We start from the raw sequence: 27250 nt of genomic DNA on the forward strand, positions 1-27250 counted from the left end.
TCAGAAACAAAAGACATCTTCCTTTGATGCGAAATAATGAGAATGAGAAGGATTTGGCAGATTTTGGTGGTCAGGTTGCGTTGGGCATCGAAATATTTGTTGGTTGTGCTAGCTGGCAATGCCAGCTGGCAAGCATGGCTATACAGCTGGTCAGTGTGACCATGCAGCCGTAAAGCCTGACTACCGGCCAGCTGACTAAGCAACGAATATCGTCAATATTTGCGATATTCCGAATACGAATACATCCGCTGACAAATACACGAATATTGTTATTCGTCGCCCACCCTGACCGGAAGAACCCCCTTTGATGGGGATTATCAAATATTCGATAGGCGGTCCTATCGTCATCCCATCACGGTTCGAATGTCAAGTGGGTGATATCATTATTCTTGAGGCAAAGGAGCAACTATTTGTAGGGGAGTGTGCAGGACCTCGTGACATTTGTATGTTTAGTGTTATGCATCGAACATTTCCAAGGAAAGACACGAGCGAAGGAGGGGGGTTTAATGCCTAATAACTATGACTACTCTGGCAAACTTGAAAACCTAAGGAAGTTGTCCAAGTTATCCGGCGAAACTTGATCGAGGCTAGAGGGTTGCTCCAAACCGTCTACTGTAGAAGCGACGTCCATAGTTCGGTAAATTGGAGCCGGAATATAGTTGTTGCCCGAGTGGTTTGCTACTGGCATAATCTGGTCAAGACGCGAGAGCTCGGAAGAGACTGCTGATGCTTCGTTAGTGATGTCGCTTGGTACTACTGGGATGCCTGTGCCCGTTCCGACTCTAATATCCCCTACCCAAACCACGTCTCCTTGGTTGAGCCCAAAACATCCGATTGGGAAATATGTCCAACCAGGGAGACTAAAGTTGCCCGCACCGGCGGGTCTAGAGTTGCTCGTGGTGATTCCCATCGACACATCGCCCACAAATTCGAGCCGCAAGGGGTTTAGCCGCATCACCTGCGGCCGCGTGACTCCAATTTCCCACATGCTTGGTCCGGTAGTTTTCCGGGAGCCATTGGGAAGCCGAGTATCCGGCTCCGTGGCCGCAGGACTTGTCGGGTCACTAGCAGACACCACGGCCGGCGGGTGCATGAGTTGGGCAGCAGATTGTGACCGTCCAGCCATATTCGCAAGCAACTGGAGAGGCGTGGCGTACTGGGCGGGATTTATAGGTGGCTTGGAGGATTCCTGGGTCTGGCCGCCTAGTCCAGCTCGGTCGGGCGGGTTGGGATGTGCAGTCACAGCTAACCAAGAATCTGGGCTAAGCTTCGTGACTGTACTCTGTGTTGAACTAAAACATTCTCTGGAATCGATGGAAGCCCCTGTCGTCGGATCTCTAGGCCAGCCAGCACTAAAAAGTGCTCGTGAGTTGGCGTCATGTCGCCACGTTGGTGGTGAAAGAAGAGGGCTGCCTGGATGAGACTCTGCGATGCGGCTCTGGTTGGTGCTGTTGCCTCCGTATCTCGCCTCGTAAGTGTTTCGACTTGGCTCGCGCTGGGGCCCCGGGCCCTCAGTAGGCATCAAACTTGCCGCTCGGCCTCGCTCTTTTGTAAGCTGTTGGCCATCCAAGCCGATGACTTGCGGATTGGCAATAGTGTCTGTCAAAAATTGAACGCCGTTCTTTTCGAAAGTCTGGAGCTCCCCAAGACCGCCTCTCTTCGCGATTAATATGGAAAGCGATACTTCCAACCCAACCTCTGCCAACTCCGAATTTGTGAAATCTAGGCCTTTGAAGTTGCCAAGCTTGAGGAACGAGCATACTTCTTGATACCTATCTCCCGATTAGTAGAGAATAGGAGGGGACTTGATAATAGCTAACATACTCAAGTTGGGTATAGCTAAGGTAGGCTGGAGGAAGTATCACCTGCGATTGCAGGCAAATCGTGATTGGAATATACCGTAACCCATCTAAAATCATCTCTAGCACCTTCTCTCTTCGTATTGTGCCGAGTTGTGAGCAGTTATGGAAGCCAAAATTTTTCACTGGTTAAGTTAGTGCTTGAAGCCAACGGGGTTTATCCATAATACATACGACAAGCGGCACGGTACACTACGAAAGCGAGCTCTTTCCGAAACCCATAGAGACGGTCCACAAGTTCATTAAGAAATTGACTCCCCCCTTCCCATCTTCGTTGCTGGACTTGCGTTGCATGATCTGGGTGTATTTCGACTTTTTCTTGCTTCATACGCTGGAGGTATCGATAGGATGAGAGCATATGCTTATGCTTCCATGCAGACCCCTTCCCTGGTTTCTCAATTGCATTAGCATTTTCCCGGAGCCGCATCTCCAGATTGTTCTCGTCGTTGATAAGACTCTGATTGTGGCGGTAAGTGACCAGGCGCTCATCGAGTGCGGCGGGGGTCGTTGGATTGGCGTCCTCTATTATTAACTCTTTGATACCAGTTACTAGCTTCTTTATTACGCTTTGAGCGGTGGACCGGTCTTTCGTATCATAACTCCTGGCCTCCGCGCTGGACCGCTCGCCGTTCGACCCGCCACCGCTTCTAGAGGACCTTTTCCGCTTGCCTCCGGCGTTAGACCTCCTAGAGGCTGCCTGTTGCAGTTTCGTTTCTCTCGTCATTCCACGTGGAGAATAGTCGCAAGCTTTTGAGTCTTCTCATCAAATGCTGCTTCTGGGTTATCGATAGGGTTGATGGCGCACTAATTACGTTGTTAGTCGTAGACCGGTAAGGCTCGCCTTATAACTAGAGATATGAAGGTTTCGAACCGCTCTTCTCACATAGCATCATTAGCATAGCTCTAACAACGGGTTTTGCTAGTACTGTATTGTAAAGGAGCAGGCGATAGGCTGGCTGCTGGTAGCGTTATGCTTCGGACACCAAATTTCGAGATCAGGAGCGACGCACGCGTCACGCCTCACAGAGGGGCCCCTAACAAGCCGCAATATAGGGGTGTTGCTCCGTACTTACCCCGCATAACCCATTTTCGCGGCGGGAATCTTCCGAGCGCCGTCCAGTTCCACCAGACCTGCGCGCTCCAACCGACTCGACTCGATTGAGCACACACACCCGCAACGGCGCGCCCGTCATTATTTTCCACCTTCCCCGCTTGCTTTTTTGGACGGATAATGGATAATTCTTCGCCGACGCCTACTATCTCTTTGACATGCGATGAATATGTCACGCTCATCCTTGCCCGACTGAGGACATACAAAAATGCGCCAAAAGGGTTAGCGCTATCATTTGCAAAGACCAAACAAGCCGAAAAGAACACCACAGGTAGAATCTTTCTAGAAACAGGCGGCTTCCAAACCTGGTTCGCTTATTTCCTTATTAAAAACTCCGCGGAGAACAATTTGCATTTCCACGGCAAGGCGAAGTGCCGCCATCTTATCGCCAGTCTTGAGGTCGAGTCCACCGAATTGCGGGCGCGCATCGCTAGAGGTCGCCGCTGCGATCCCATCTGCCCGAAAGGCTCCGTGCTACGGCCAATCAAGGCTCATGGGACCCACCCTGCGGGCAAACGCGGCCGGCAAAATATCGAGTCATCTGAATACAAAAACGCACCACCACCACCAGAGGAACAAATACGAACCTTATCCTATGCAACGATCAGCTTGAACCGGATTATTACGCATTTTCTCTTATAAAACCAGACGTGCCTGAAAATTCACCTTGTCCAGATTGCAAAGGCACTGGTATAGATAACGGGGCTATCTGTGGCGGTTGTAACGGGTTGGGGAAGAAGAGTAGCTAACTACTAGGATTCCTGCGGGTAAGTGTTCTGGCTCTCCTATCTCCTTATAGAAAGTACTCAATCTAAGAGCAGTTTTCTATCAGGTAGCCCATCTTTCTAACGCATCCATCGACCAGTCCTCGTATCACCAAAATCTGCGCCAGCGCACCATGCAGCGTACCCAAGCCCATTACCAAGCATCGTCAGAGCCGCGAGAAGGAGATGGCAAAGACAGCAGTGTCGACGAAGCTGTGGGGCCAGCCCCCGCCCGGAACGCCGATGGGTATTTAGAAGTTTAGGAGGTCGGGATATTAGCAAATGTGTTAGACGGGGAGGTTAACCCGGAGGATAAGTACGTACGAAACATCGCAGCTGTCCTTCCTACCGGGGATGACGAGCTGCGGCGGGTGGATGTGGACTTTGCGTCTTCGTGACGGCTCTGAGAGATGAAGGGCTCAGCCAGGTAGGCGGGGTAAGTGGGGTACTGTGAGTTGTAAGCGCCAGTATAGTATCCACTTTTGGCGCTAGGGAGGCTACCTTTGCACACTGCCTCGATGTCAACATTCCAACATACTGCATTTGGAAGTCTTACATAGTTCAAATCAGCTGTATACACAATAGATTTGTTGTTGTTCATGCATGGCAGTGCTCAAGTCCATTTTGAAGCGTTCAGGCATCCCGAAAAGTCCCAAAGTCCTGGATAGCCGGCGCCGAGCCCTTCGAACCACCGTCAAATTCGACATACCGATGCCTCCCAAAGGCACCAAACGAAGCCGAGCTCCTACGCTTGATGACCATGCTGTCACGGCGTTGCCTCGGAAAGGCCGAGCGAAGAAGCCCCCTGCAAAGGCCGTCGATGCCCTCAAGCAGACGAAGGCCAAGCCGGCTCCGAAGAAGCGTACTGCGCGCGGCGCGAAGAAGCCCACCGATGCCGCGACGATGCCTCTGACGATGCCTCGTCAGTTGACGAAGACGAGCCAGTTATTCGCGCAGAAAGAGAAGAGAAAATCGTCGTCATCTTCTGCAACCGAACCGGAGCTGAGGACGACGTCATGTACGCCGGCACCAGCGCCGTCATTAGCATCAAAGGGGGGCGAGGTCTTCCTCTACGGCCTTCTAGGCCGCGGAGTAAAAGAGCTTCTTGTGGTCGACACCGATACCCCTTCCGCCCGCTTGCTTCTGGATAAACAAGTGCACCCCTTCCATGTCGGCGTGTCGCTCCGTCCTTTGCCCAACATGTTCTCCAAAGATGGACGCCCCCGGGACAGTTTTCTACCTTGTCCCTAAAAACAACAACAAGCGTGCTACGGAGGCTGTTCGAGACCCCGCTAACAGCAATCGAAGATGCATTCTCCCCCACGTCGCAAAAACAAGCCATGCTTGCGAATTGGGCTGGATCAGCCAGTTAAAAAACCTCCCTACCTCGTGACCATCGATATACCGATGACGACGAAGCCGTTCTCGCGCGAACATGTTCAGGAAAGTAGAGACGTCTTTGCATGATCTGGCCGCACAGCTAGTGGCCACTGCGAACCATTGTCAGCTCCGCGAGACCGCCAGTTCACTATCTCCTGGATGATTTTATGGTATTGCTATGCAATGGTTGAACGGAATGAGAGTTTTAATTGTTAGATAAAAATTAACGGAGAGATCAAGCAACTCAATAATACAGCCTCTTCAACTCCCCACTACTAAGCCCCTAAACGCCGAGGATCTATCACCATTGGAGCGATGCCCAAATGCATTTGCCGGTCCTGGTCTGCTTGTTGCTCTGACGCCGCGCTAGCGAGCCTTCCTTTCTCCACCCCCCTCTTCCTCTTCCCCAGAACTCCCGCCTGCTCGGGAACCTTGGCCATTGTCTGTCCATCGCGTTTATGCACATCCGCGGTATGGTCCATCCAAGCTGCCCGGCTCTCGATTATAGCCTTTCGTCCTTGTCTCCCACATTCGAAGCATGCGAAGGGCTCCTGAAAGATACTCCCATGCTCTTTGTTGAGGTGTCGCGAGTGGCTGCTTCCTTCAAAGAACATGTTTTCACAGAAGAAGCAACGGGCGGACCTTTCTTTAGCGGGCTTTCGCTCGGCTGGTCTGACCTCCTTCCTGTGCCGTGGCGGCATCGGCGTGTACTTACGACCGTGGCACGTCTCCACATGGTTGCTCCAGTGCTCTGCCCCGTCCACGACGTGCATCTTTCCTTGACGGTCGCACTCGCCACACGGAAAGGGACGGTCGAAGGCACCTTTACTGAAATGATCGTTCTCGTTGTGCCTTGTCAAGCCGCCGCGGAAGGTAAAAGATTTTAGACAGAATAGGCATTGCCAGCGCTCGGTCTGTTTGGCGACGTCCTGCGTCTTATTATCTCCCAACGAGCTCATAATGGTCTCCACCTCAGTACCCCGGTTTCCCAGGTACGCAAGAAGTAGCTGTGAAAAGACCCGGGCTCGCCGGTATCCTCCCAGATCTTTCTCGCGAAGGAAGCGGCCAATATACGTAGCGACCTTATCGACAGCCGCGGTCCGAGTTAGCGGCTTATGTAGCTTTACCGTTGCCGTTGGCGTAGATAAGTCGTTAGTTGATTGCCCAAGGGCCCTTCGTCTATCCACCTCTTTGAGGTACTTCTATCGCTTATCCTGGACTATAAGCTCTATAAGTTCCTTTCGACGGTTCATGTACGTATTACGAGCCCGTGTCGAATCCCTATGGCCCCATCCTTTACATTCCCGTATTTCGTCGTACTCGTTCTTCACCTCCTGAACATAAAGATGCTTTGTAGCTCTCTTCACCTCGTCAACGGTCGGGTATATCGGAGCATTCTCGTCCCTCTTTAAAGTCGCGCTCCGTAATATTTCGTAAAGCTCGTCGCGTATCCCTGCCGTTTCTATACCAAATATGATCGGCATTACTTCTTTTCGGAGTGCTTCGGGAAGGTAGTTTTGTTGGAAGACAGTCTCGGAGTTGGCCATGAATTGTGACCGTAACGCCGGCGTGAAGACGCCTAGAAGAATATATAATATTAGGTAAATAGAATAACGTGTGTGATAAGCGAGATGAACAGACAAGCGAGTTGAACACTTTTGACGCGACGCGCCTCCTCTCTACAAAACACCAAATTCCTCAACAAACTCAAATGTCTCTTCCTTCATACGAAGCTAGGGTGAATTTGGCCCTCAGGGCTATTCAAAACGACCCAAAACTCAGTATTCGAGCTGCAGCAACAACATATCAAGTCACGGTAAATACTATACGCAACCGACGCGACGGCAAACCTGCACGACGTGATACTCCAGCCAATTCGCGTAAGCTTACGGATTTGGAAGAGAAAACGATTGTTCAGTACATCATTGAGCTATGTGCGCGCGCATTTCATCCCCGGCTTTCGTACGTAGAAGATATGGCCAATCGATTGCTACGCGAACGCGACGCGCCCTCTGTCGGTACACGCTGGGCTCACAACTTCGTCAAGCGCCAGCCAGAACTTCGGACGCGTTTTACGCGTAAATACGACTACCAGAGGGCCAAATGCGAAGATCCAAAAGTTATTCGCGAGTGGTTTGCGCTTGTGCACAACACGAAGGCCAAGTACGGTATCCTTGACGAAGATTTGTACAATTTCGACGAGACCGGCTTTATGATGGGCATTATCATCCCCGCTATGGTAGTTACTACCTCTGATGGCCGTGGTAGGGCTAAGCAAGCCCAGCCTGGTAATCGAGAGTGGGCTACAGTCATCCAAGGAGTGAATGCTCTAGGCTGGACTATCCCACCATTCATTATCTTAGCTGGGCAATATCACCTTGCTAACTGGTATCAAGAGTGCAACCTTCCGGGTACCTGGCGTATCGCAACAACCGACAATGGCTGGACTACTAATGAGAAAGGCATGGATTGGATTCGGCACTTCGATTTCCACACAGCATCTCGTACGAAGGGAATATACCGACTGTTAATTCTCGACGGCCACGATAGCCACCACTCCGAAGAATTCGAGACTTACTGCCGGGAGCACAACATCATCACACTCTGTATGCCTCCGCACTCTTCACACCTACTTCAGCCATTGGATGTTGGTTGCTTTGGGCCGTTGAAGAAGGCGTACGGCTGTCAGATTGAGCAGCTGATGCGGATGAACATCACACATATTAGCAAGCTGGAGTTTCTTTGTGGGTTTAGAGAGGCGTTTTTTGCTTCGGTTACGGAAAGGAATATCCAGGGGGGGGTTGCTGGAGCCGGCCTTGTGCCGTACGATCCAGAGAGGGTGATATCCAAGCTGGATGTGCGTATTCGGACTCCAACACCCCCAGCTACAAGCCCAACTACATCGCTACCTTGGGTCTCCCAAACGCCACAAAACCCGAGAGAGGCTGCCTCACAGTCAGCGTTCATCAAAACTCGAATTTCCAACCATCAGGGCAGCTCTCCAACACCAATGCTGACTGCTGTGGATCGATTAGCTAAAGGTACGATAGCTATAATGCACGAGGTGGCTCTTTTGCGTACAGAGGTCTCAGCACTTCGGAAGGCCAATGAGGGGCTTAGTAAGCGACGGAGAGCCAAGAAAACACGTGTTCGGCTTGGAGGATCACTTACTGTACAAGAGGCACAGGATCTACTGGATCAGAAGGCTGTGGGTGGGCAGTTGGTCCAGGAAACACGACAAAATGGTGGTGGTGCAGGGGGGTCTCGTACGAAGATTCGATGCTGTGGCGTATGCGGCAAGCCTGGCCATAATGCACGTACGTGCAAGGAGGCTGCAGAATCGTCTGATTCATCTGTTTCCGATTCAGTTATTGTTATTTCCTAGTGTTGTGGTTGTGTAATTGAGGGTAGTTGTGGTGAGGTTGTGGAAATTGTTCAACTCGCTTGTCTGTTCATCTCGCTTATCACACACGTTATCTCTTTACAAAAGGCTAACATACCGTCGAGTTTTGAACTAGCACCAACTCGGAGGGAATATGGTCGCCGATGCTCTCGGTTGCCAGATACCAGCCATAGGCGATGCCATGTTTTCCAAAAGAAGTCGTAGTTCATCGTAAATATTTCACGATTCATAAAATCATCCTTCCAGTGGAGCACTAAACTGCGGGTATATTCGAGGTTCGGCCGGCGGAGCATCTCATCGAGAGATTCGAAGGGGGTGTCAAAGGCACCGGCGGCGATGGCTTGGGTGGCGATGAGGCTGACAAGACAGACGAACTGGCAGGGAGCGAGGAAAACTTGAAAAGTTACGCTTTAAAGAAAATTAGTATACTAAAGATATCGAAGAAGGGAGTAATTATACCTTGCTTTTATAGTACCGGTCCCTTGCGCTCGGGCATCTGCCATTTGACGCTTCTCGTGGGTTACTGTGATTTTTGCCACTATCGTGTTCTGCGACGGGTTCTCTGGGTCCGGGACGACTATAAGACGGACATGCTTGTATTCGAACCTCATCAACGAACCCGGTCGGAATCCGAGGCCTGCGAGGACCAGCGTCCAGTGGAGCGCGACACGGGACTCAGGTTGACAAGGTACATCCTCAGCCAGCGTCCACAAGGTATCGAGGAGCATCAAAAGGTCTTCGGCTGTTGTCTCGGCCTTCTCGAATGAAAGCTCCGATTCGCGCCTTAAGTTGAACATTTCTGCAAGATCCGTCCGGATCCACTGAACGTATTAGCACGGGGAGGCCCTTTTATAAAGTCGGACTCTCCTTACATTACTGATATCAGCCACCGGGGTTTCTCTAGAGTCGCCTTTATCCCACCTCAATTTCCATAAACCACGATTGCTGGGGTCGTTGCGCCTCTTGTCTCTGAGGATCGTGTTGTCCGCCTCTGCAACCAAGCACTTCCAATGCATTATTACGGTCTTCGTATCAGTAATCGTCTGGATAGTCTCGTATTCGTCGTCCCCATCCCCGAGGACCGGGCGGGTAGTCTTCGACGACTCAATATAATCTCGAAAGTACGACTTTATTATAGTCTTTTCGCGTTCCGGTCGTTGCAAAGACCCAACCAAATCTGGTCAAAGCCTCCGCCCTTATACTTCTCAACGAATCTAATATCTTATCGTTAACGAGAACAAATAACATGACCTACGAGATCAGGTAGGTACTTACAGCCGCATCGCTTGCCATACGCGAAACCGCTCTTCTTGCAGACGAGGACATACTTTCCGCTTGCTATCGAAATTATCATCTGCGAGGAACTCATCGTCCTCGTCCGCTTTTCGTTGTCGCTCTTTATCGTCGCGCAGCTCGACAGGTTTACTGAGAACGATAACGCGGCGTCGGGACATTTTTGGCGCGACTCGGATGCTTTTTGCTCAATATCTGCGGCAGCGAGAGCTGCCAACAGGAGGGAGGCCCAGCTCCCCTCAAATAGACTTGCGCCGCCGCCGCAACGGCGAAGCTGGCGAAACGGTCATCTTAACAGCGTGCCGCAAATTCGACGGTGTTTTCGTCTCCCCGGCAGACAAACATTTCTCTGAATGTCTGTCGGCGTGGTACCTAGGTGGATACCGACAAATAGTAAAGATCACAATAAATAAATATGCCGGCTAGGAAAAGCCTTTAATTGGTATTTCTAGGATAGAGAAAGATCTCCAGGATTCTAAAATAGGGATTCTAATAGCCTTTAACTCCCTTAGCGAAAAACCTTTAGGGCTCGCCCTAAGTTATTAAGGTCTTTCAAATCTTAGAGAGTCCCCAACTAATAAGCATTCAGGGATTAGAGTGTACTCCGGCCATGCTTAATTGCTACTCGCTACCTATGATTCCCGGATGTGTCGTAAAGCCCATGGTCTTATCATTGATAGCAATTTATACAAACAAAATACGGCACCTGGTGCATCAGATATCGTTTTTTACGGACGAGATGAGGCACAAGGCAGATCCCATGAGATTTTTTAGGTTGGCAGTCATGTTCAAGTTGACTCGTCACTTCACTACCTCTACGTCCGCCTTGAAGGCGATCTTAATAGTACTACTAACTAACCAGCGGTGGGTAACATGATCTGGTATTAGGAGAACGAGGGAACCGCCGATAACCGGCTGGTCGAGCACGGGGACCCTTTTGCGTGTATATGTCCCAGTTGAAACGATCGCTAATGTTTCGTCTCCGGAGGCTATCGCCCTCTCTAGCCAGAACATCTGTTCGTATATGCTGAAGGTGTTGTTGGGATAGCCATTGTAGTTGGACGGAGGCCATACATTGCCCGCAGGCAGTCTAGCGTGATGAGGGATAAGCAGCTGTGTGCCCCTCGCGGACGCGCCGGCGCAGGAATTCGGCGGCTAGTGGTATACCTCTTGCCGTGGGTTGGCCGTTTGCTGGGACGTGGCGCGATTCTCGTCCCAAGACCCAAGTGGATTGTAGGTAAGACGAAGTTGATGTAGCTGCGCACCGAGTCGGGTAAGCTGTAGTTCTCGCATGATACGTGCAAGTCGCCATTGGCTTCAGCAGTGTAAATGTCGTGGCGAGTTTGAAGCAAGGCTTCTGCTTCTTCAACTGTGGCATCAAAAATTGCCCGGTTCGCATCATGAGAGCGGACAATGCGGCTGGCTGGGATGCCCGACTCGCTCGAACAAGCTCTAACGGTGACCCAAGACTCGCGTGCCGGTGCGTATCGGGCAATCACATCGGCTAGCTTGTAGTGGCGGCCAAATGTCGGTGATTGCGGCTCGGACACTTTGAGGACGTCGTCATTGGCAAGGTGCAGATTTTGTTGTTGAAGGGCAAGTTTGAAATGCAAGGGGGTGTCTCTGGGAGGCGGTTGCGACAGGTTTCTCTAACTAGACGTGTTTCCCGAACGCTTTTCGACAACGAAAATTCGTTTGCGGGCACACTCACTTGGCCATTCAATATGGCCGAAGCCAATTGAAACATTCTTTACTGGTTTCGCCAGTTCACGGCAGTGGTGCAACTCGAATGCTACAATGGTCGTGATATTTCCGGGCTACGCGATTCTACCTCGTCAGATGCTGTATTGCTTCCCCGTGATCAGCACCGGATTAACTCCCATTTAGTCATGGAAACTCCGTTTGGTCTGATATCTGACAGGGTATGCGGCTTGAGGGACTAATATCTCGAAATTACGCTGTCTGGTGAAGTATGAACAGCAGTTTCGAGAATGCCAAAAGGCTAAAAGTACGTGCGTCTGAACTCGTGGAATAGAAGGAGACCCTGTCTCTACACGATCATTGCACTGTAAAGCCGAGAAAAGCGCAACCAGAACAACATCGCGAATCTTACATCACTATGCAATTCTCAGCCATCACCGCCGCTCTCCTCTTCGGAGCCGTCGCCAAGGCCTACGAGATTGTCGTGTATAGCGACGTGGGATGGACGGGCGCTGAGGCATCCTTCGCCTATGACGGATGCCACTACCTTGAGTAAGCCTTGCCGAGCTGCTTCGACGAATAACTTGCCTTTTCTGCATCCAAAACTGACGAAAATGCTTCCTATGCAGCTTTGTGGGCCACTCTTGAGACTTTCTCTCACCCGGTGGAGATGGTTGCTGTGTCCGTACGTGCCACACCAACAAAACACTATCCTTCGCGTACGTTGGGAAAATGCACTGACATAACTTATGTAGGCTTCTGCTACGGGGGCGAGCCTGGTGGCTACCGTTGTAAGTTAACCCTATGCTGCCTCTTCTTCAAAGCTCCGGTGAAAATTCACTCTAGATATTAACTCAACGATAATTAAGGCAGCTAATCCTCCGACTATCGTAGCAGCTCTCCTATTGACGAAGTTATCACCGGCTGCGGCGACACGGAGCTGGACTGCTAAAGTACTCGAGTGATATTCTTTAGCGGTGGAAGCGGGGCGATCTTGCATGAGGTCTTCTTTAGTCATGGTGGAGGTGTCGCCCGGAAAACATTGTGAGGGCAGAGGGGACAAGGGAAAGCGACTGTTTACGGGGAGTGGATTCCACCAGATTAGGCTTCCAAGCGACAAAGGGCTGGTGTGGGCGGGAGCGCAGGTTGCCTGCTTCAGAAGACTGCCCTGCCAGGCAAGCATATCGCCTAGTTTCTGATTAGCATAGTTACGTAGCTGGGCGCATCGCTCTTCCTATAGAGATAGCTTGATGAAAAATCGGCTCTCCCTCCAGTGATGTTGGTTTTGGGTGGTGTAATTGGTGTGCGAATTGTCTTTCCTTTTTTTGCCTGTGCACTAACAGCAAGTTATCTGAGACGAATCCAGATGTCCATGATTCCGTAGTCGTGCATGACCCTGAGCTGATGCTGCCTTAGCCTGAGCTGCAGTGATCCTGGCGTGAGTGTTACTACCAGTCCCCAAGCCTCGTTTCTGGCCCCGGCTAGACTTGCTATTTATCAATGCAAAGAAGGGCGGTGCATACCGCTTCAGCAGAACCTTCTAGACTCCTGCCTTGGCATTTCCTCAAAATACCTTGCTACAGTTGGGCAGACACTTCCCCTGTTTAGGTACTAGTGAGCGAATTAACCTTGTCTGTTAACTTACCTCGTGGTAACCGGGAGAGCCTCTTGAAGCAGGCAACTTACGACTTCCCTGTCTTTCCTTCGAGGCTCAACTTCCCAGACCGCAACGAACTACAGCAACCCGTGCAGTTGCAGAAGGTGTCATTCGTCGCCACCGGTTACTTTCGACCTCAGCTAGCGAGACCCACCAGTCAGAGTTCACTGTCGTGAAGACGGACTTCTACAACAACTTGAAGAGCTATATAGCCGCGTGGACTGCAAACCCTTCGAAAATCAACAGCTTGAAAGACGTCGTCGCTCATAATAGGGAGCATGCCGAAGAAGAAGGTGGGATTCCTGGCCGGCATGGAGCGTGGTCGACTGGCCAGGACAATTTCGCGCGCAGCATGGCGTCCGTCCCATAGCATTGAAGGCAGCACATGTAACAATGCGCTCGTGTTTATACGGCAGAAGTCACGCGAGGAGGGTATAGACGCCGCGCTTTAGACTGGGGGTCCTCAGATAGATGGGCTACTAGTCTTAGTTCAGTCCGAAGGCGCCATCGCCTGTCTGGTTACAGCGGCAGGTCAGTTTTGCCACCACCCATCCCCCCGCCCCCTGCCACCATTACGGACTACTATGTTAACGTGACGAAGACTACCCGATAAACGATCCCTGTAGGTACTGACTTGAATAGTAAGTGTCACTCTCCTAAGCGGACTTGGAGCCCAAAGCTGATTCCAGTCGGGCAGGCGTCCCGCCTAGGCTAGCCATCATACAGTCAGCATGCAAAGGGGAGCTTCTCGTCAAGTACGGCTCCGCCATTAAGGATATTGCACGTAAAAGGATCAAGACCAGATTTCGGAATGTTAATATCAAAAACTACATGTATGTTGGCGTCAAGCCAGGGGCTCAGGGGCAAAATGACTTCGACCAAGGCTACATATGTGTACAGAAAGAACTTGTGCTGACGATCTACATATGCATGGTCAAGCTTCCCGGTTTTAACCGGACGTAGAAGAACACTATGTTCTCGTAGGACATGAACAGGTTTTTTCAAGAAGAAGAATTCTACCACGGAATCGCGCACTCTGCGTCGAGGCACAAGCCGTGCTCTTGGTCTTGCTCGTCATTCAAGAGCCAAACCATCGGCGCAGCCCCTAGCCGGTCGGCTTCGCAGTCGACCGTCTGGCAAGCGGTGATCATGAGGCGGCCGCTAGTCGCGTTCATGGGGATGTGGGTGGCTGGAAGTGGCGATTCGCAAGCTGCTACAACACAACCGCGTCGCGGATCCAGAGTTCTTCAAAGTCACCACTCGCTGGGATCTTGACAGCTCCTGCACACGCAAGAAATGGCTCCATTTGTTGCGCCCGGGCGACATCATCCAGATCATCCCGAAAGCCAACTCCCTGGGTTGGGTCAACATCGTCCGGGAAGCCAGCATCGAGATCGAATACCAGCCCGTCGAAGCAGGACCAAGTCCCCAAGCGGGTCATGGTCTACTAGGCCAATAATTGCCTACTAGTTCTAGCAGCTCCGTTACGAGAACCAGCAGATCCGCCTCCTCGTCGTGAAGCCCGGCGCGCCCGGAGACGCCATTCACGCTCGCTTTGAGCACACAAGCTTGGACGGAGCCGCCGAGGACGCGGCGGATTTTCACGCCCTTTCGTACTGCCGGGACAACTCAGCAGAGAGTGCGAATATCGTCTTGGAGACTGGTGCTGAGCTTGGAAGCGAGAACACTAGCGAAGCGCCCTTTAGCGTTTCCGGCGCGGTGGAAAGGGCAATCAGACGGCTCAGGAGCGAGCAAGAGCCATTGCGGATCTCAATCGATGCCCTTTGCATCAACTAGCACGACCTCGAGGAGAGGGCTCAACAAGTCGGCATCATGGGACACATATTCTCCCGCGCAGCAACCGTGCACGTCTGGCTCGACGAGGACGAGACTTCGGGCGTCGAAGTGGCGCTCCCAATCGTGCGAGACATATTCAACTTCGACCAGCGCCTCTGCTCCGGCGGGGAGTGCCGGTGTGCCGGTTCGAAGCACACTCTTCAGGTCGAGCACCTCGAGACTGCGAACCGCGGACTGGACTGGATATCCTTCGGTTCCATGTGGGAGATCTTCAATCGACACGCATCTGGCTTCAGCTCTTTGGCAGTGCAGGCTGCGGGCGGGGAAGGACACGCGCACCTGTCGTATCTCATGCAGAGCCTCTTCCAGCACCCCTGGTTCCAGCGCGTGTGGGTCGTCTAGGAAGCGATTCTCTCCCGGCGGACCCTGGTCCACTGCGGAAAGGAGACCATCGAGTGGCCGGAGCTGCTCATGGTCAACCGGCTGCTCGACATGCCTCAGTACAAGAGCCAGGCGCCAAACCTTCGAGGCCAGCTGACCATGCCCGCCATATGGACCACGCTAGCAGACGCCGGCAAGGTAAGGCAGGAACGCATCCGAGCGGACCACGGCAGGCCAGCCGCCGAGACGGCAGAGGGCGATCGACAGGAGCGGCAGACCATCTTGGACGTGTTCCTCGCGGCGCTGGATCTCAAGGCCACCGACCCCAGGGACAAACTCTTCGCGCTTCTTACCTTTGGCCGGGAGACCTGCGTTGCCAGCGCGATACCGGCGGCCCTGCGGCCAGACTACGGCAAGCCCGCGATTAACGTGGCTGCCGACTTCACGAGATGGTGGATCCGAGAGTACCGCTCCCTCGACATCTTGTCCTATGTTCACTGCACGCCGGCCAGGGCGTGGCAACGGACCCTCTGCGACGACAGCCCGCCCGCGGAGACGGCGGTTCCCCGAGCCGTACCCTCCTACTGTGCAACCCACCGGTAGCGGATCCTACGAGCAGCACCAGGCAAACGAGCTTCCCGCCTGTGTCGAGCCGTGTTTCTTTGTGGCCGCCAACGGCTTGTGCGGGCTCTGCCCTTGGACTGCAAGGGAGGGCGACGTTGTCACTCTGCTGAGCGGAGGTAGTGTCCCTTACCTGCTTCGGTTTGCGCCACAAGATGCGACGGGACGCGACGAGCAACGTTACGAGCTGTTGGCGAGTGCTTCGTTGAAGGCATCATGAACGGAGAGGACATGAAAACCTATGAAACCGAAGCGGCAACGATCACCCTAGTCTAGGAATATTGTGAGAAATTTTCCTGTACCTTGCAAAACAGAAACACTTCAATCTGGGGTCACCGAACCCAATTCTAAGCCACTGAGCCCAGTTCTGGGCCACACCCAATTATATATAGCTCACGGACCTCAGTTCTCGGCCACCGAACCCAGTTCTCGGTCACCGAACCCAGTTCTAGGTCACTGACCCCAACCCTAGATCGCCGAGTCTAATTCAAGGCCATGGACCCCACTTCTGGGCCGCTGACTTCAATTCTGGGCTACTGATTCCAGTTCTGGCCCGTTGACGCAGGTTCGTGGACCTAAGGCACCCAGTTTCTAGTTTCTGGTCATTATTGTGCGCCACTGATCCGAGTACAACCACTGCGCCGAGAGTCAAAGTTGCTGGCCTAGCTAGGTCTTGGGTTGTAGACTACTGGGCCCAATTCTGGGCGTTGATTCACCAAATCCTAAGAGCAGAGACGCTATGACGACTCAGCCAGGTTATTAGGGTGAGCAGAGGTGAGCAGCGCCTGAACAGGCCTGAGCAAAAAGCGGCGACGCATCACATGGGTCAGACCAGGGTGCAGTCGTCTGGATTCGTCTCATCTAACAATTTTACCACCACACAACGGGTATTCACGGGCTGCAACAGGCTTCCAAGGGCTGCAACAGGCTTCCAAGGCACTGCTAGGCCATGACGGTGTGGCTGTTAGTGCACAGGCAAAAAAAGGAAAGAGCAATTCGCACACTCCCACAGCCCCACAGTGGCAAGTGCGTATAGCTGTGGGGCGCACTCAAACTCCTGACAGCGGCCGCGCTTTTTGGGCTTATCCTCTGATTGGTTGGTGGAAGGGTTCTGGTAGTGGGGATCTGGTAGTGTGGATCTGGTAGTGGGGATCTGGTAGTGTGGGAATCTGGTAGTGTGGGGATCAGTAGTGTAGGGATCAGTACTCTAGTGTGCGTGCCCAAGATCGCGCGGTAACCGCTGTGGCTGAGATTCTGAGACTACAGTCATCGCCTTCCCAATCGTACCCAGTCAAAAGTTGCAAAATTGTCCACCGTCTTGTGGCGATATGGCTGAAGCTGCCCTTCAACAACAGCCTGAGCGGTGCAAACTCTGCAGCAACCTCGTAATTGATGACAACGAGCCGAGGGGCACAGGGCTCCATGGAGCGCCCTACGTCTCGTATCTTGAGGGGAGTCACAAGAACGGGTGTCGGTTCTGCGGCTACCTGCTACAGATCCAGCACCTTTTCGGCATCTTTGTACGGTGGAACTTCAACGGTGATAGCTACTCAGGTTACTGCGATCGTCCGACCTTTGAAACCCTCAAAATCAGTAACCCCACTTGTCCGACGTCCAGGGGGGAGCGAATCCTTGTCCGGCCATTCCAAGTACACCATAAAGCGCTCGAGATATATCGAGAGCACTCCGGTGAGAGCTCTTTGATAAGGACGGTATCACGCGGATTACTTACATTTTGAAAGGTCTGCCGAGCCCATTTGGCAAACCGATCGCCGTCGGTGAACGGACAGACTCGGCGTCCACCTGGATATTCCTCCAGGACTGCCTCACGTGGTGCGCAACACATGCATCCTGTGCTCAAGAGGGACCACTTCGCCTCCCCACCCGACTCTTGCACTTTGATTCATGTTCTGCAGGAGTCGTCTCTCTCGTGGAAACCAAGCAGGGTGATGCGATGCCCTATGTTGCACTTAGCCACTGCTGGGGCGGCGACCTTCCCGTCAAGCTCACGACCGCCAGCTACAAGTCCTTCCGGAGCGGACTGCCGCGGGAATGCCTCCCCAACACGTTCCAAGATGCCGCTACTGTCGCAGCTCGTTTCGACATCGCGTACATCTGGATCGATGCCCTCTGCATCATCCAAGACGACGCAGGTGACTGGGTCCAGGAAGCTGCGCAGATGGCTCATGTCTACAGCAATGCGCACTTCACCATATCCGCAGCGTCCTCGAAAGACGGCTCTATCTCATTTCTGAAGCAGCAGAGGACTATGCCACTGGTCCTTGGCTTAGAAGACGATACCGGCCACCTCGACAGTCCACCAGAGCAGCTCCTAGCACGGAAGCGGTTTGAGACGGGCATCCACTCGTATGGCAAGGCGTTCGACGCTACCCTCGATCCAACCGATCTCCGCGGCTGGATCATGCAAGAAAAAGTCCTCTCGCGACGCACAATGGTCTTCTCGTCGGATGAAGTCCAGTGGGAGTGTCGAAAAGCTCGAGTATGTGAATGCTCGGGCATCACGCCCTGGGACAGCAATATCGGCCAACCAATGCACGGGACGGCAAGGGAGGAGCCGCGCAAGGGGTCTCACGGACCAGGGTCGCTCGAGATCTGGCGCAGGTCTAGCCCCGGGCAGAGGCATGAGAGCTGGAACACTCTAATCTCGGATTATACGCTCCGGTCTCTGACCAAAGAGACGGATAAGCTGGTGGCATTCGCTGGCATGGCTAGGAAGTTTTCTTTGTACGAAAATTCAGCCTACTACGCCGGCATCTGGCAATCCACACTGCCGGCTGGATTGTCTTGGTACGTGTATCAGCACTACCGCGTCCGGAGCCTGCTGCCACAGAGCTACATTGCGCCTTCGTTTTCCTGGGCGTCTGTCAAGGGGAATGTCGACATCATGCCGGCGATAGCTTCTGAAAGCTTCAACGCTTGCGCCCTTATTAACAAGGTCGATGTATCCCTCGCCACAGCGGATCCATTTGGCGCAGTGCGGTCTGGATCGATCACGCTCGCTGGCATCCTCATGACCGGCGAGATGCGTTACAATTCCTCTTGGGCGGGGATACGGGTCAATCGCAAGTCCGGCAATCCCGGGGCCTACACGGTTAGCTTCAAGGGTACCGTGGCGTTTACGGACGACCAACAATTGCCTCAATTCTTCCACGACTGCGAGCTTGTCCCACGAGGCAGCAGTGCCGACGCGGACGGCGAACAAGCCACAGTCGGGCGGTCAATCGAAGCGAGCCCAACATCGTGGGGCCCAAGCACGGTATATTTGCTCCCGGTCTGCATGGCGGCGGTCTCGACTACGTCTCCATATGTCGGTATGCACGGCCTCGTGCTAGGGCGGCGGTCCGGCGGCAGCAGCTTCGAGAGGCTTGGACTGTTCCCGTTTGGCTTTGGGGGGTTGCAATTTGACGACATGACAACCTATCAAGAGCAAATTATCAGAAGCTTTGCCGCAGCGGGGACGTTTCAGGAGGTTGTCATCGAATAGGTAGGCAGATGCTTTAGTTATACGGCATCAATAAGTCTCGCGGACTAACTCCGTCTATATAAAGGGTCATACTTCAAGAGTTTGCCCGTCCTTCATTTCCCTCCAGAATGACGTCCGGCCTTAGACATCCATTAGACAGCTGTCAGCCCACTTCCTCGGTGTGATACCGCCCTTCATCCTACCTGGGCGCAGCACCCAGAGGAGGAGCCGGCTCCGGCTCCCTCCCGTAATCTTATATTGTTTGCGAATAGCTTCATTCTATAAGGCGTTGTTTAAGTTGCCACGTCCTACTTATATAGGGCACCACCGGAATTTTCCGTTGCCAGAGGTGTTCCGAATATTGGTTGACAAATTCGACCACGGCTACGTCCCTGTGGAGGTCGATAAGAAGAACTGGGAGGCCTGTTGAGTGTTCCCTACACCTCACGCACCTGAAGTACTAGCGAATTCTAGCCGTCAACACCTAGACGACCGGGGCCTACGACGGCGTACCAGCATCTATTCAAGTTCTCGGCGGACGCCTGTAGGAAGAGAAGCTCTTGGCCATCAGCGGCTAACCCATCACCAAGGCGCTCGACAAGCACCATCACGAGGCACAAACCCAGTCACCACCAGACGAGAGGAATGTAGGGACATTGCTGTCAGTTGACTTCTAGCCTGCATATGATGCCGGTTGCACGCACCACTAAGAACCTGGCACCTTGTCGGACTGCCAAATCATGAAGTCTCGGTTAACATGAGCCAATCGGTGGTTCGCTCGATAGCGCGGAGTACTTACCTATCTTAGGTAAAATAGTCGGACTGGGACAGCATTGAAGTTGACAAGAAAATTACACCCTATCTTCAGTCGAGTCCATGTGCACCAGTAATGCTTCGTTCAGCCCTCGGAATGCCCCCCATAAAGGTCTAGAAGACTACCAATAGTAGGGCGCACGCATGCATATGTAACTATGCCTGGAGGTGCGGGGTTTCGAGCTATGAAAAGCTACTTGGGTGATGCATGAAGGGAGAGGTGAATTGGGGGAATGCTAGTTGGGAGAGAACTTCAAACCTCTCCCTAGGCTGTGATTGGAGACGCGTGAACAAAGTGTTACGGGTTGATAGTGGAATACCCGCAGTTATGCCGTCTTAATAGTACTTTGCGTGTAAAATTCTGTTACGAATCTTCGGTACCGGTTAGCCGAAATCACGAGAACGTCCTATATCTATTTAAGCAACTACGTATTATAAGAATCTACACGTAGTAACCCAGGAAACCCTGACCTAGTACGGAGTACTGCAGGGAGATCCCGGCTACCTACGGAGGCACGTGTCTAACTAGCACAGACTGACATTGATCGGGAGAAAGATGGAGATTTGGAGAGAACAGACTTGCAAGATCAGTCACGGAAAACACAACAAGGGATGGCATTGAGAAAGCTTGTCTTTCAGTACGTAGTAAACAAAGGAAAAGACCAGTTTATGTACAAAACAAAGGTCGAGCAGTTGTGAGCACGCTAAGTAAGTGTGGGCATACCAGGGTATGCCGGTACGGGCTTGTTGAGTTGTTGAGAGCACGGGGCGAATGGCTTAAGCGCGTGAGCCACACCCGCGCGCCACGACATGTGTATTGATTCTTGCAACAAGAGAAAAAGGTGAGAGTGCAGCCGTCAAGTAGCACTAGAAAGGCAGCAATGCAGCTGCGAGACCTTTGACAGGCGCTGTCAACAAGCGTGAAAAAGCAAGTGTTGACAAGGGCTAATATCTAATGGGTCGAATCATAGGCCAGCATCCAGGCGGAGACAAAACATTGGTATATCGATAGCTCTGTTCAAGTTTGCCCGGTCCAACGCAGCCAAATTAAGATGGATAAATAATAAAGCCGACGATGAGGCTGTTTGAGAGTGCCCAGTTGAGGTGTGATGGACCACCTTATTAAGTCTGTTCAGTTTTACGCCACCCCGAAAGGCATCGGTACTTTACGGCTCTCCCTGAAGATTTTTCGCCGAAGGAGGTAAAATACATTTGAATACCTGGGTACTTTAGAATCCTAGAAGCCTGTCTCTTCTCTGCAACACGGCTTTTCCTGGCCAGTATATTCGCGAGGGCATAAAATTTGCTCTGCCCAAGCCACGCTAACAAAAATTCAGAGACTGGATTGCACGTTGTACACTAGCTTCTCAGCACTGACCGGCTTCATCCACTCCTCAGACCTCTGCACAGGACCAGGGCCCATCAACGCCAGCCCATCGGAGACAACCCGGTCCAGACCGCCAGGCATGCGGCGGACAGGGCTCGGTGCCAGCTCGCTCCCGACCGCTCCCGCCAGCCACTCGTAGAACGCCGCCGCGAACCGCCTGGCGTCCTCAGACGCGCGCACGACGATGCCACTGTGGTACTGCACGTCGGCGCCCAGGCCCTCCCACACGGCACCGTAGACGGGCTCGGTCGGCAGCTCGGCGCCGTCCCACGCCTTGCTCTGGCGCGAGCGCACCACGGCCACCCGCGGGCGGTCACCGGGGTTCTGGCGCAGTGTGCTGCACGCGCGCTGCACCGTGCTGCCCGTGGCGATGCAGTCGACGGCGAAGTCGACCCCCCCGGAAGCTAGCGCTGGCACCTGCTCCGCCCAGTCGGCGGCGCGGTAGTCGACCAGCGCGTCGTAGCCGTACGCCGCCTGCAGCAGGGCGAAGCGTGGGGGGCTCGCCGCGCCGAGCAGCGTCAGGGTCCGGCCGCTCGCCTGCGTGCTGCATCGTACTAGCTGCGCGGCGTACATGCCGACGGATGTCGAGGCGCCGTAGATGAAGACAGTCAGGGGTTTGGCCTTGTCATCGTCAGCCTCTGTCCCCTTGGACCACGCGAACGGCGCGGGCAGGCCGAGGCGGTAGAAGACCATCTGCGCAGCCGTGAGCGCGCACAGGCTGACGGCAGCGGCCTGATCGAGCGTGATAGAGTCTGGCACGCGCCACACCAGGTCCGCCGCGCACGTCAAGTACTCGGCGAAGGCGCCGGGCCGGTCGTTGGCGCTACAAGCGCCTTGCAGGAAGCCGGCCACGCGCTGCCCGATGGCGAGGATGTTGTTGGGCTTGGGCTTGGGCTTGGACGTCGGTCCCAACTCGACCACCGTCCCGGAAAAGTCGCTGCCGACGGTGCGGCCCGTCGCGCCCAGCGGGTGCAGCACGTACGTCGCGTCGACGGGGTTGAGGGCCACGGCCTCGACGCGGATCAAGACCTCGCCTGGCCTGGGGCGGGGCCGGGGGAGTTGCTGGACCGTGGCCGTCTTTTGCTCGGCGTTGAGGATGAGAGCTCGCATGGCCATTGTTGCGTGTTTCTTGTGGAGATTTCTTGTTGAACCAAAGTCTGCTTCGAGGTATGATCTGCTTGCATGGCGTCCGGTGTCCAGCCTGGGTGCCAGAATTGCAGCCTTTATGTCTTTCACACGTCCGAATGCGGTCGTATCAACGATGGCCCGCGGGTCAGCCTGCTATCATCCTGGTTGACTAAGGCACGCAGCAAGATGGTGTAAGTCCTGGCTGAATAATCGGCTCGCATGTGGGTGCTGGAATTGAACCAATGAACTCGCATTGTTGCGATGCGGCGGGCCAAGTAAGGCAAGGTATGATTGAGGCAGAATGTTGATCCTGCGGATTGCTGTTTGCGTGTTAGTCGTAGCCGAGGAAAGCGCGTGAAGCGAGCTGAAATCCCGACTAGACAGCAGGATGACACCGAAAATGGACAAAAGAGTTCGGCCCCGACTCGTTGTCTGCGTTGGACCGGGCGGCTTCTTGCGGTTAGAAAATGTTGAATTTTTCACGGTCTCATTCCCGGCGTCGATTGGCGACGATAAGGTACCTCACCTTAGTTGACCCCTCACTAGGTACCTAGCTACAGAGCTCCAGTTCACTGAATGTGCTGGCTCTGTGGTAACTTGTGACGCTGGCAGCCACCTGTTGCCCACTGCTTGCCTTCCAGGGCGCCCCTGCCAAAAAAGGGCTAGCCACTCCAAAATAGCCAAGGTACCTCACCTGCCTTTCTTGACAACCTGGAAATTTTCAAATTTTCTCACCTCCAACCTAAACGCGATCGGACGTGTGCCCAAAGTCGGAACCAAGCAAAGCTTCAGCACCGCCATGGCGGCCACGACAGAGAACCCGGCCGAGGACCCTGGAAAGTAAGATGATTACCACGCTCGCCCTTGGTCCTTTACGCTCGTACAACTGCGCTGCACTGGGTCCTAATCGTGGCTACACTGTACAAGATAGAATGCCAGCCCTGTCTTCTTATAAACGCCATTTCAAGGCTTCATCCGATTCACTCGCCAATAGGCAGCCCGTGCGGCCCCCAGAACCTCCGCTCAGTGCAAAACATGCAGGAGAAGCACGGTTTCTTTTGCGTCGCTGCTTCGAATGTCCTTGAGCACATGTATGCTTCCTGACATGCCTGTCGACTTTGAGCTTGTAGGTGACCATGTCGGCCGCGTAGTCAGGGGTTTCTCTCAGCAGGCTGTCAAACTCGTCCTTTCCGTGCTGCATTGCGCTTCTCAGTTTCGGGTGAGAAAGCCTGACGGCTAGGTCGCGCAGGACGCGGTCGGTTTTTGGGGGCGGCGACTCGGGCCCGTAAATTTCGGCTCAGCTAACCACGCCTGATAGATATTTCAATGCCAACAACTGGTTGTCTGACGTCGTCGTTGCTTCAATTGGGAAAAGCTCAAAGCCTACCGACTCGTCTTGTCTGCGCGCTCCGACGTCTTCAAGAAGATGTGTAATGCTCTGGGTCCCTGGAAAGTAATTACGACACTCCCGGCGTGCCCCAGACCGCCGCTAAACTAACACGTCAAAAGGAGAACAAGACCCGCCTCATCAAGCTGGAGGATGTCGACAGCGCTGCCGTGCAGGCCATGCTGTATTTTATGTACCGCTCCGACTACAATAAACCCAAGAACACGTCGGCCATGCTCTTTCACGCCCGCGTCTACGCCTTGGCCGACAGATACATGGTGCCCGACCTGAAGCTGATCGCCGCCAGCAAGTTCAAGGCCGCCTTCAACCAGTCTTGGTTGATAAAAGACTTCAGTACCGGTACCCAGATACATGCACGTACTTGGCCAAAGACTTCCCGAAGCTCTCCGACAGCGCTTCTGGCGCGGGCGACATTGTATTTGGTGCCGTCTTCGACACGTTGTTGATGGCGGCGCTGGTTCAGGACGCTTCCTCGACATGGATTATGAGCGGTGTACGGATGCTGCAGCCTTGCCAGATCACGGTCTGCCAACTTCCCAAGACTTCATGGCCTGGCCGTGAAATCAAAGTCCGTTGATTTTGCTTGCATCTGAATCATAAGTCCTGCGTTCCTCTCGCTTGGCAGTTGCTTTGCAGCTGCTATCAATCTTACCAATCCTGTGATCAAGCTACCGTCTGCCCCACATCAACCTCTGTTCGTCGAACAACCAACTGGTGGACGCAATGCAGGTCGCGCAGTTCCCAGAGGATCTGAGCCAGGCTTTCTCGGCCGTGAGTTGATGATGTACGACCTCTAGTCGTGTCTCACAGCTGCAGTCTGGTCTCCCTTCTCCTCTCTCGCTCGCCTTAGCCCACAACATCGCCCCGTCTGTGTGCCATATCCGCAACTTTGGCAAGGTAGTCGACGCGTTGAAGTTGGTAAGTCTATCCTGATTTATGCCACCTTGTCGCCGCTCTGACTGGGCACATACCAGGCCGCCAACAGAGCCTCGTCCACCCCCGGCCTGTCTCGTTACACGTCTGTCCACACCCTGCTCCTGCAATGGGAATTCGATGACCTTGGGGTCAGCGACGAAGTGCAGCGGCTCTCTGACGTGTTGCGTCTCAATTACGGCTTTGATGTCGAACACTGGAAGATCCCGTCAGCCAAGCCCGCCCTCAACCTGACGCAGACCATCAGCGATTGGATCGAGCGGTTCGATGGCAACCACAACCTGTTTGTCCTGTACTATGTCGGCCACGGGAGGATCGATGATGGCAGGCAGGTTTTTTTTGGCGCAAGTCAGTCAGTCCTTAAGCTTTCCATGAGAGTCGAGACCTTATTGACCAAACGACATGCAGCCTTCGCGATTCGAGCCACGACCAGTTTGCCGAAATCAAATGGTCCACCTGCGAAGACATCCTGCACAAGGCCGCATCTGACACGCTGTTCCTCCTGGACTACTGCTACTCTGCCGGCTCGGCGTCGCCGCCCCTCCGCGTCTTCTCCGAGACCATGGCGGCGAGCGGCTTCGACTCCGTCGCCCCGCCTCCCGGGCCCCGCTCCTTCACGACGACGCTGACTAGGGTCCTGCACCGCTAGGCGTCCGAGTCGAAGGCATTTTCGGTTGTGAAGCTGCACGCCGAGATCCTCGTCTCGCTCAAGGAGATGCCGCCCCGGCACATCTCCGAGGGCAGCCTGTTCGAGTGGAGGCGGACGCCAGTGCACTACATCCCGTCCAGCGACCTGTGTCCCCCGAGCATCGTCCTGTCTCTGCGGCCTAATTCGCTTCTATCCTCAGACGTCGTGACTCTACGACGTGGCGATGCAGACCCCAGCGAGGGCGCCTCTGTTGCAGAACGTCCGAGGTTGATCACGAGCATTACCCTCTCAGAGGACCTGCAGAGAGACGACGGCGACACCTGCCATCGGTGGCTGGCTTCGTCAGCGCTGGCACCAATCCAAATAAATGCCAAATCAATCAAATAAGGAAATCCGTATTTGCAGGCAAATAAGCCATTTTAGAGGTCAAATTCAGGCCAAATTGAGGGTCAGGTTAATTGGCATATTTGTAAATATTTCCCATTGGTTGAGCCATTTTTGGGCCCAATTTTCCGGGTTTTCCTGGCACCAGGGCAGTCCCTGACCAAGGCCAACCCTGCATTTTCTAGTCCCGGGAAAATCCTCGAATGCCCTGAATTCGAGTGCCGCCGTGCCGCTGCAATGCAACTATCGCCAACCGCTGTAAATAAACTGTCGAATCCTATCTTCCTGCAGCGATTTCCCTGCTTCCTTGGCTCCCGAGTCCTCGACAACATGCCTGCCTCCACCGTTGATGTCACGACCCTCTCGACAAGCCTCCCTACCGCCGAAAATCGTCCTCCTTCCCTTCGTCCGAAGCAATCACGAGTAGCTAGACAGTTCGATGCGCTCCTTGAAGAGGGAGTAGATCTCAAAGATCTAGCAGGAATTGAAGTCAAGGATTGGCCGAGGATAAAAATATCAAGAGGGTCCTTCATACCGGAAAAGTGGGCAGGAAAAACACCAAAAAGGACATCGTGGATTCGTGATCACGGCTACTAGGTCGCCCAAGTCATCAACAACGCCGTCATCGAGTGAGAATACTACTGGGCATACCACTATTGCGAGAAGCTGTTCAAGGCAGAGTCAACAAGCTCGGCGACTATACATTTGGAAAAAGACCACAAATTATACCTATCCAATTCCCAGTCTGGTATTGAGAGGCCAGGAAAAAGGCAACGTACGCTTGAAGTGGTCAATACGAAGCGCGCGAGGCATGTTTTACTACCTCACAAGCTCTCTATAGAAGAGAAGCTCATCGATCTAGTCGTCGGCTCGAACCTGCCTTTCAGCATCGTTGAGCATAAGGGATTTCGTGATTTTTGCATGAACCTGAATGCCGAGAAGACAGCCGCCCTGATTCCTTCCTCGCACAACACCATACGAGAGCATATTCGAAAGAGGTTTGAGGCTGAACAACAGGCCCTACGTGAGAGGTTAGCCGCATCGCCATACAAGAAGCATCTCTCATTCGATATTTGGACTTCCAACGCGACAGTTTC

At 53.5% G+C, this 27250-nt stretch overlaps 9 protein-coding genes across 9 annotated transcripts; 4 read left to right on the plus strand and 5 right to left on the minus strand.

The window, feature by feature from the left end:
* Positions 1-450: 450 nt before the first annotated feature.
* On the minus strand, positions 451-2871 carry B0T26DRAFT_438729 (uncharacterized protein). The gene is made up of 4 exons (XM_060435030.1): positions 2734-2871; positions 2034-2663; positions 1825-1984; positions 451-1772 (listed from the first exon to the last, which is right to left on the minus strand). The coding sequence occupies exons 2-4, from the start codon at positions 2581-2583 to the stop codon at positions 524-526; spliced, it is 1959 nt and encodes a 652-aa protein (XP_060291015.1). The 5' UTR covers positions 2584-2663; positions 2734-2871; the 3' UTR covers positions 451-523.
* A 1435-nt stretch (positions 2872-4306) lies between these two features.
* Positions 4307-5386, plus strand: B0T26DRAFT_724965 (uncharacterized protein). Its single transcript, XM_060442720.1, has one exon. The coding sequence runs from the start codon at positions 4338-4340 to the stop codon at positions 4983-4985; it is 648 nt and encodes a 215-aa protein (XP_060291016.1). The 5' UTR covers positions 4307-4337; the 3' UTR covers positions 4986-5386.
* An 11-nt stretch (positions 5387-5397) lies between these two features.
* B0T26DRAFT_743452 (uncharacterized protein) lies at positions 5398-6661 on the minus strand (the record flags this gene model as incomplete). The annotated part of the gene is made up of 4 exons (XM_060444261.1): positions 5398-5412; positions 5528-6196; positions 6242-6303; positions 6361-6661. The coding sequence occupies 4 exons, from the start codon at positions 6659-6661 to the stop codon at positions 5398-5400; spliced, it is 1047 nt and encodes a 348-aa protein (XP_060291017.1).
* A 2466-nt stretch (positions 6662-9127) lies between these two features.
* On the minus strand, positions 9128-9971 carry B0T26DRAFT_755488 (uncharacterized protein; the record flags this gene model as incomplete). Its single annotated transcript, XM_060445967.1, has 3 exons — positions 9128-9154; positions 9210-9338; positions 9846-9971. 3 exons carry the CDS (start codon positions 9969-9971, stop codon positions 9128-9130), a joined length of 282 nt encoding a protein of 93 aa, XP_060291018.1.
* An 840-nt stretch (positions 9972-10811) lies between these two features.
* Positions 10812-11405, minus strand: B0T26DRAFT_654931 (Pro-kumamolisin, activation domain-containing protein; the record flags this gene model as incomplete). Its single annotated transcript, XM_060438590.1, has 1 exon — positions 10812-11405. A coding segment is annotated over one exon (594 nt), but the record flags the coding sequence as incomplete, so codon positions are not given.
* A 2041-nt stretch (positions 11406-13446) lies between these two features.
* B0T26DRAFT_679693 (uncharacterized protein) lies at positions 13447-15949 on the plus strand (the record flags this gene model as incomplete). The annotated part of the gene is made up of 9 exons (XM_060440382.1): positions 13447-13600; positions 13652-13699; positions 13770-13790; positions 13848-14001; positions 14164-14349; positions 14447-14576; positions 14648-14887; positions 14966-15358; positions 15410-15949. The coding sequence occupies 9 exons, from the start codon at positions 13447-13449 to the stop codon at positions 15947-15949; spliced, it is 1866 nt and encodes a 621-aa protein (XP_060291020.1).
* A 1262-nt stretch (positions 15950-17211) lies between these two features.
* On the plus strand, positions 17212-19985 carry B0T26DRAFT_875230 (heterokaryon incompatibility protein-domain-containing protein). The gene is made up of 3 exons (XM_060448061.1): positions 17212-17656; positions 17710-19472; positions 19537-19985. Exons 1-2 carry the CDS (start codon positions 17296-17298, stop codon positions 19470-19472), a joined length of 2124 nt encoding a protein of 707 aa, XP_060291021.1. The 5' UTR covers positions 17212-17295; the 3' UTR covers positions 19537-19985.
* Positions 19986-20706: 721 nt separating this feature from the next.
* On the minus strand, positions 20707-22917 carry B0T26DRAFT_805852 (chaperonin 10-like protein; the record flags this gene model as incomplete). The annotated part of the gene is made up of 3 exons (XM_060447168.1): positions 21643-22917; positions 20989-21087; positions 20707-20769 (listed from the first exon to the last, which is right to left on the minus strand). The coding sequence occupies exons 1-3, from the start codon at positions 22765-22767 to the stop codon at positions 20707-20709; spliced, it is 1287 nt and encodes a 428-aa protein (XP_060291022.1). The 5' UTR covers positions 22768-22917.
* A 661-nt stretch (positions 22918-23578) lies between these two features.
* On the plus strand, positions 23579-26040 carry B0T26DRAFT_679696 (uncharacterized protein; the record flags this gene model as incomplete). Its single annotated transcript, XM_060440383.1, has 10 exons — positions 23579-23619; positions 23748-23870; positions 24234-24503; positions 24581-24755; positions 24917-24958; positions 24998-25105; positions 25162-25472; positions 25529-25754; positions 25785-25931; positions 25999-26040. The coding sequence occupies 10 exons, from the start codon at positions 23579-23581 to the stop codon at positions 26038-26040; spliced, it is 1485 nt and encodes a 494-aa protein (XP_060291023.1).
* Positions 26041-27250: the final 1210 nt, after the last annotated feature.

The sequence above is a fragment of the Lasiosphaeria miniovina genome (assembly GCF_030549165.1).
Source record: "Lasiosphaeria miniovina strain SMH2392-1A chromosome Unknown B0T26scaffold_7, whole genome shotgun sequence".
NCBI classification, from domain to species: domain Eukaryota; kingdom Fungi; phylum Ascomycota; class Sordariomycetes; order Sordariales; family Lasiosphaeriaceae; genus Lasiosphaeria; species Lasiosphaeria miniovina.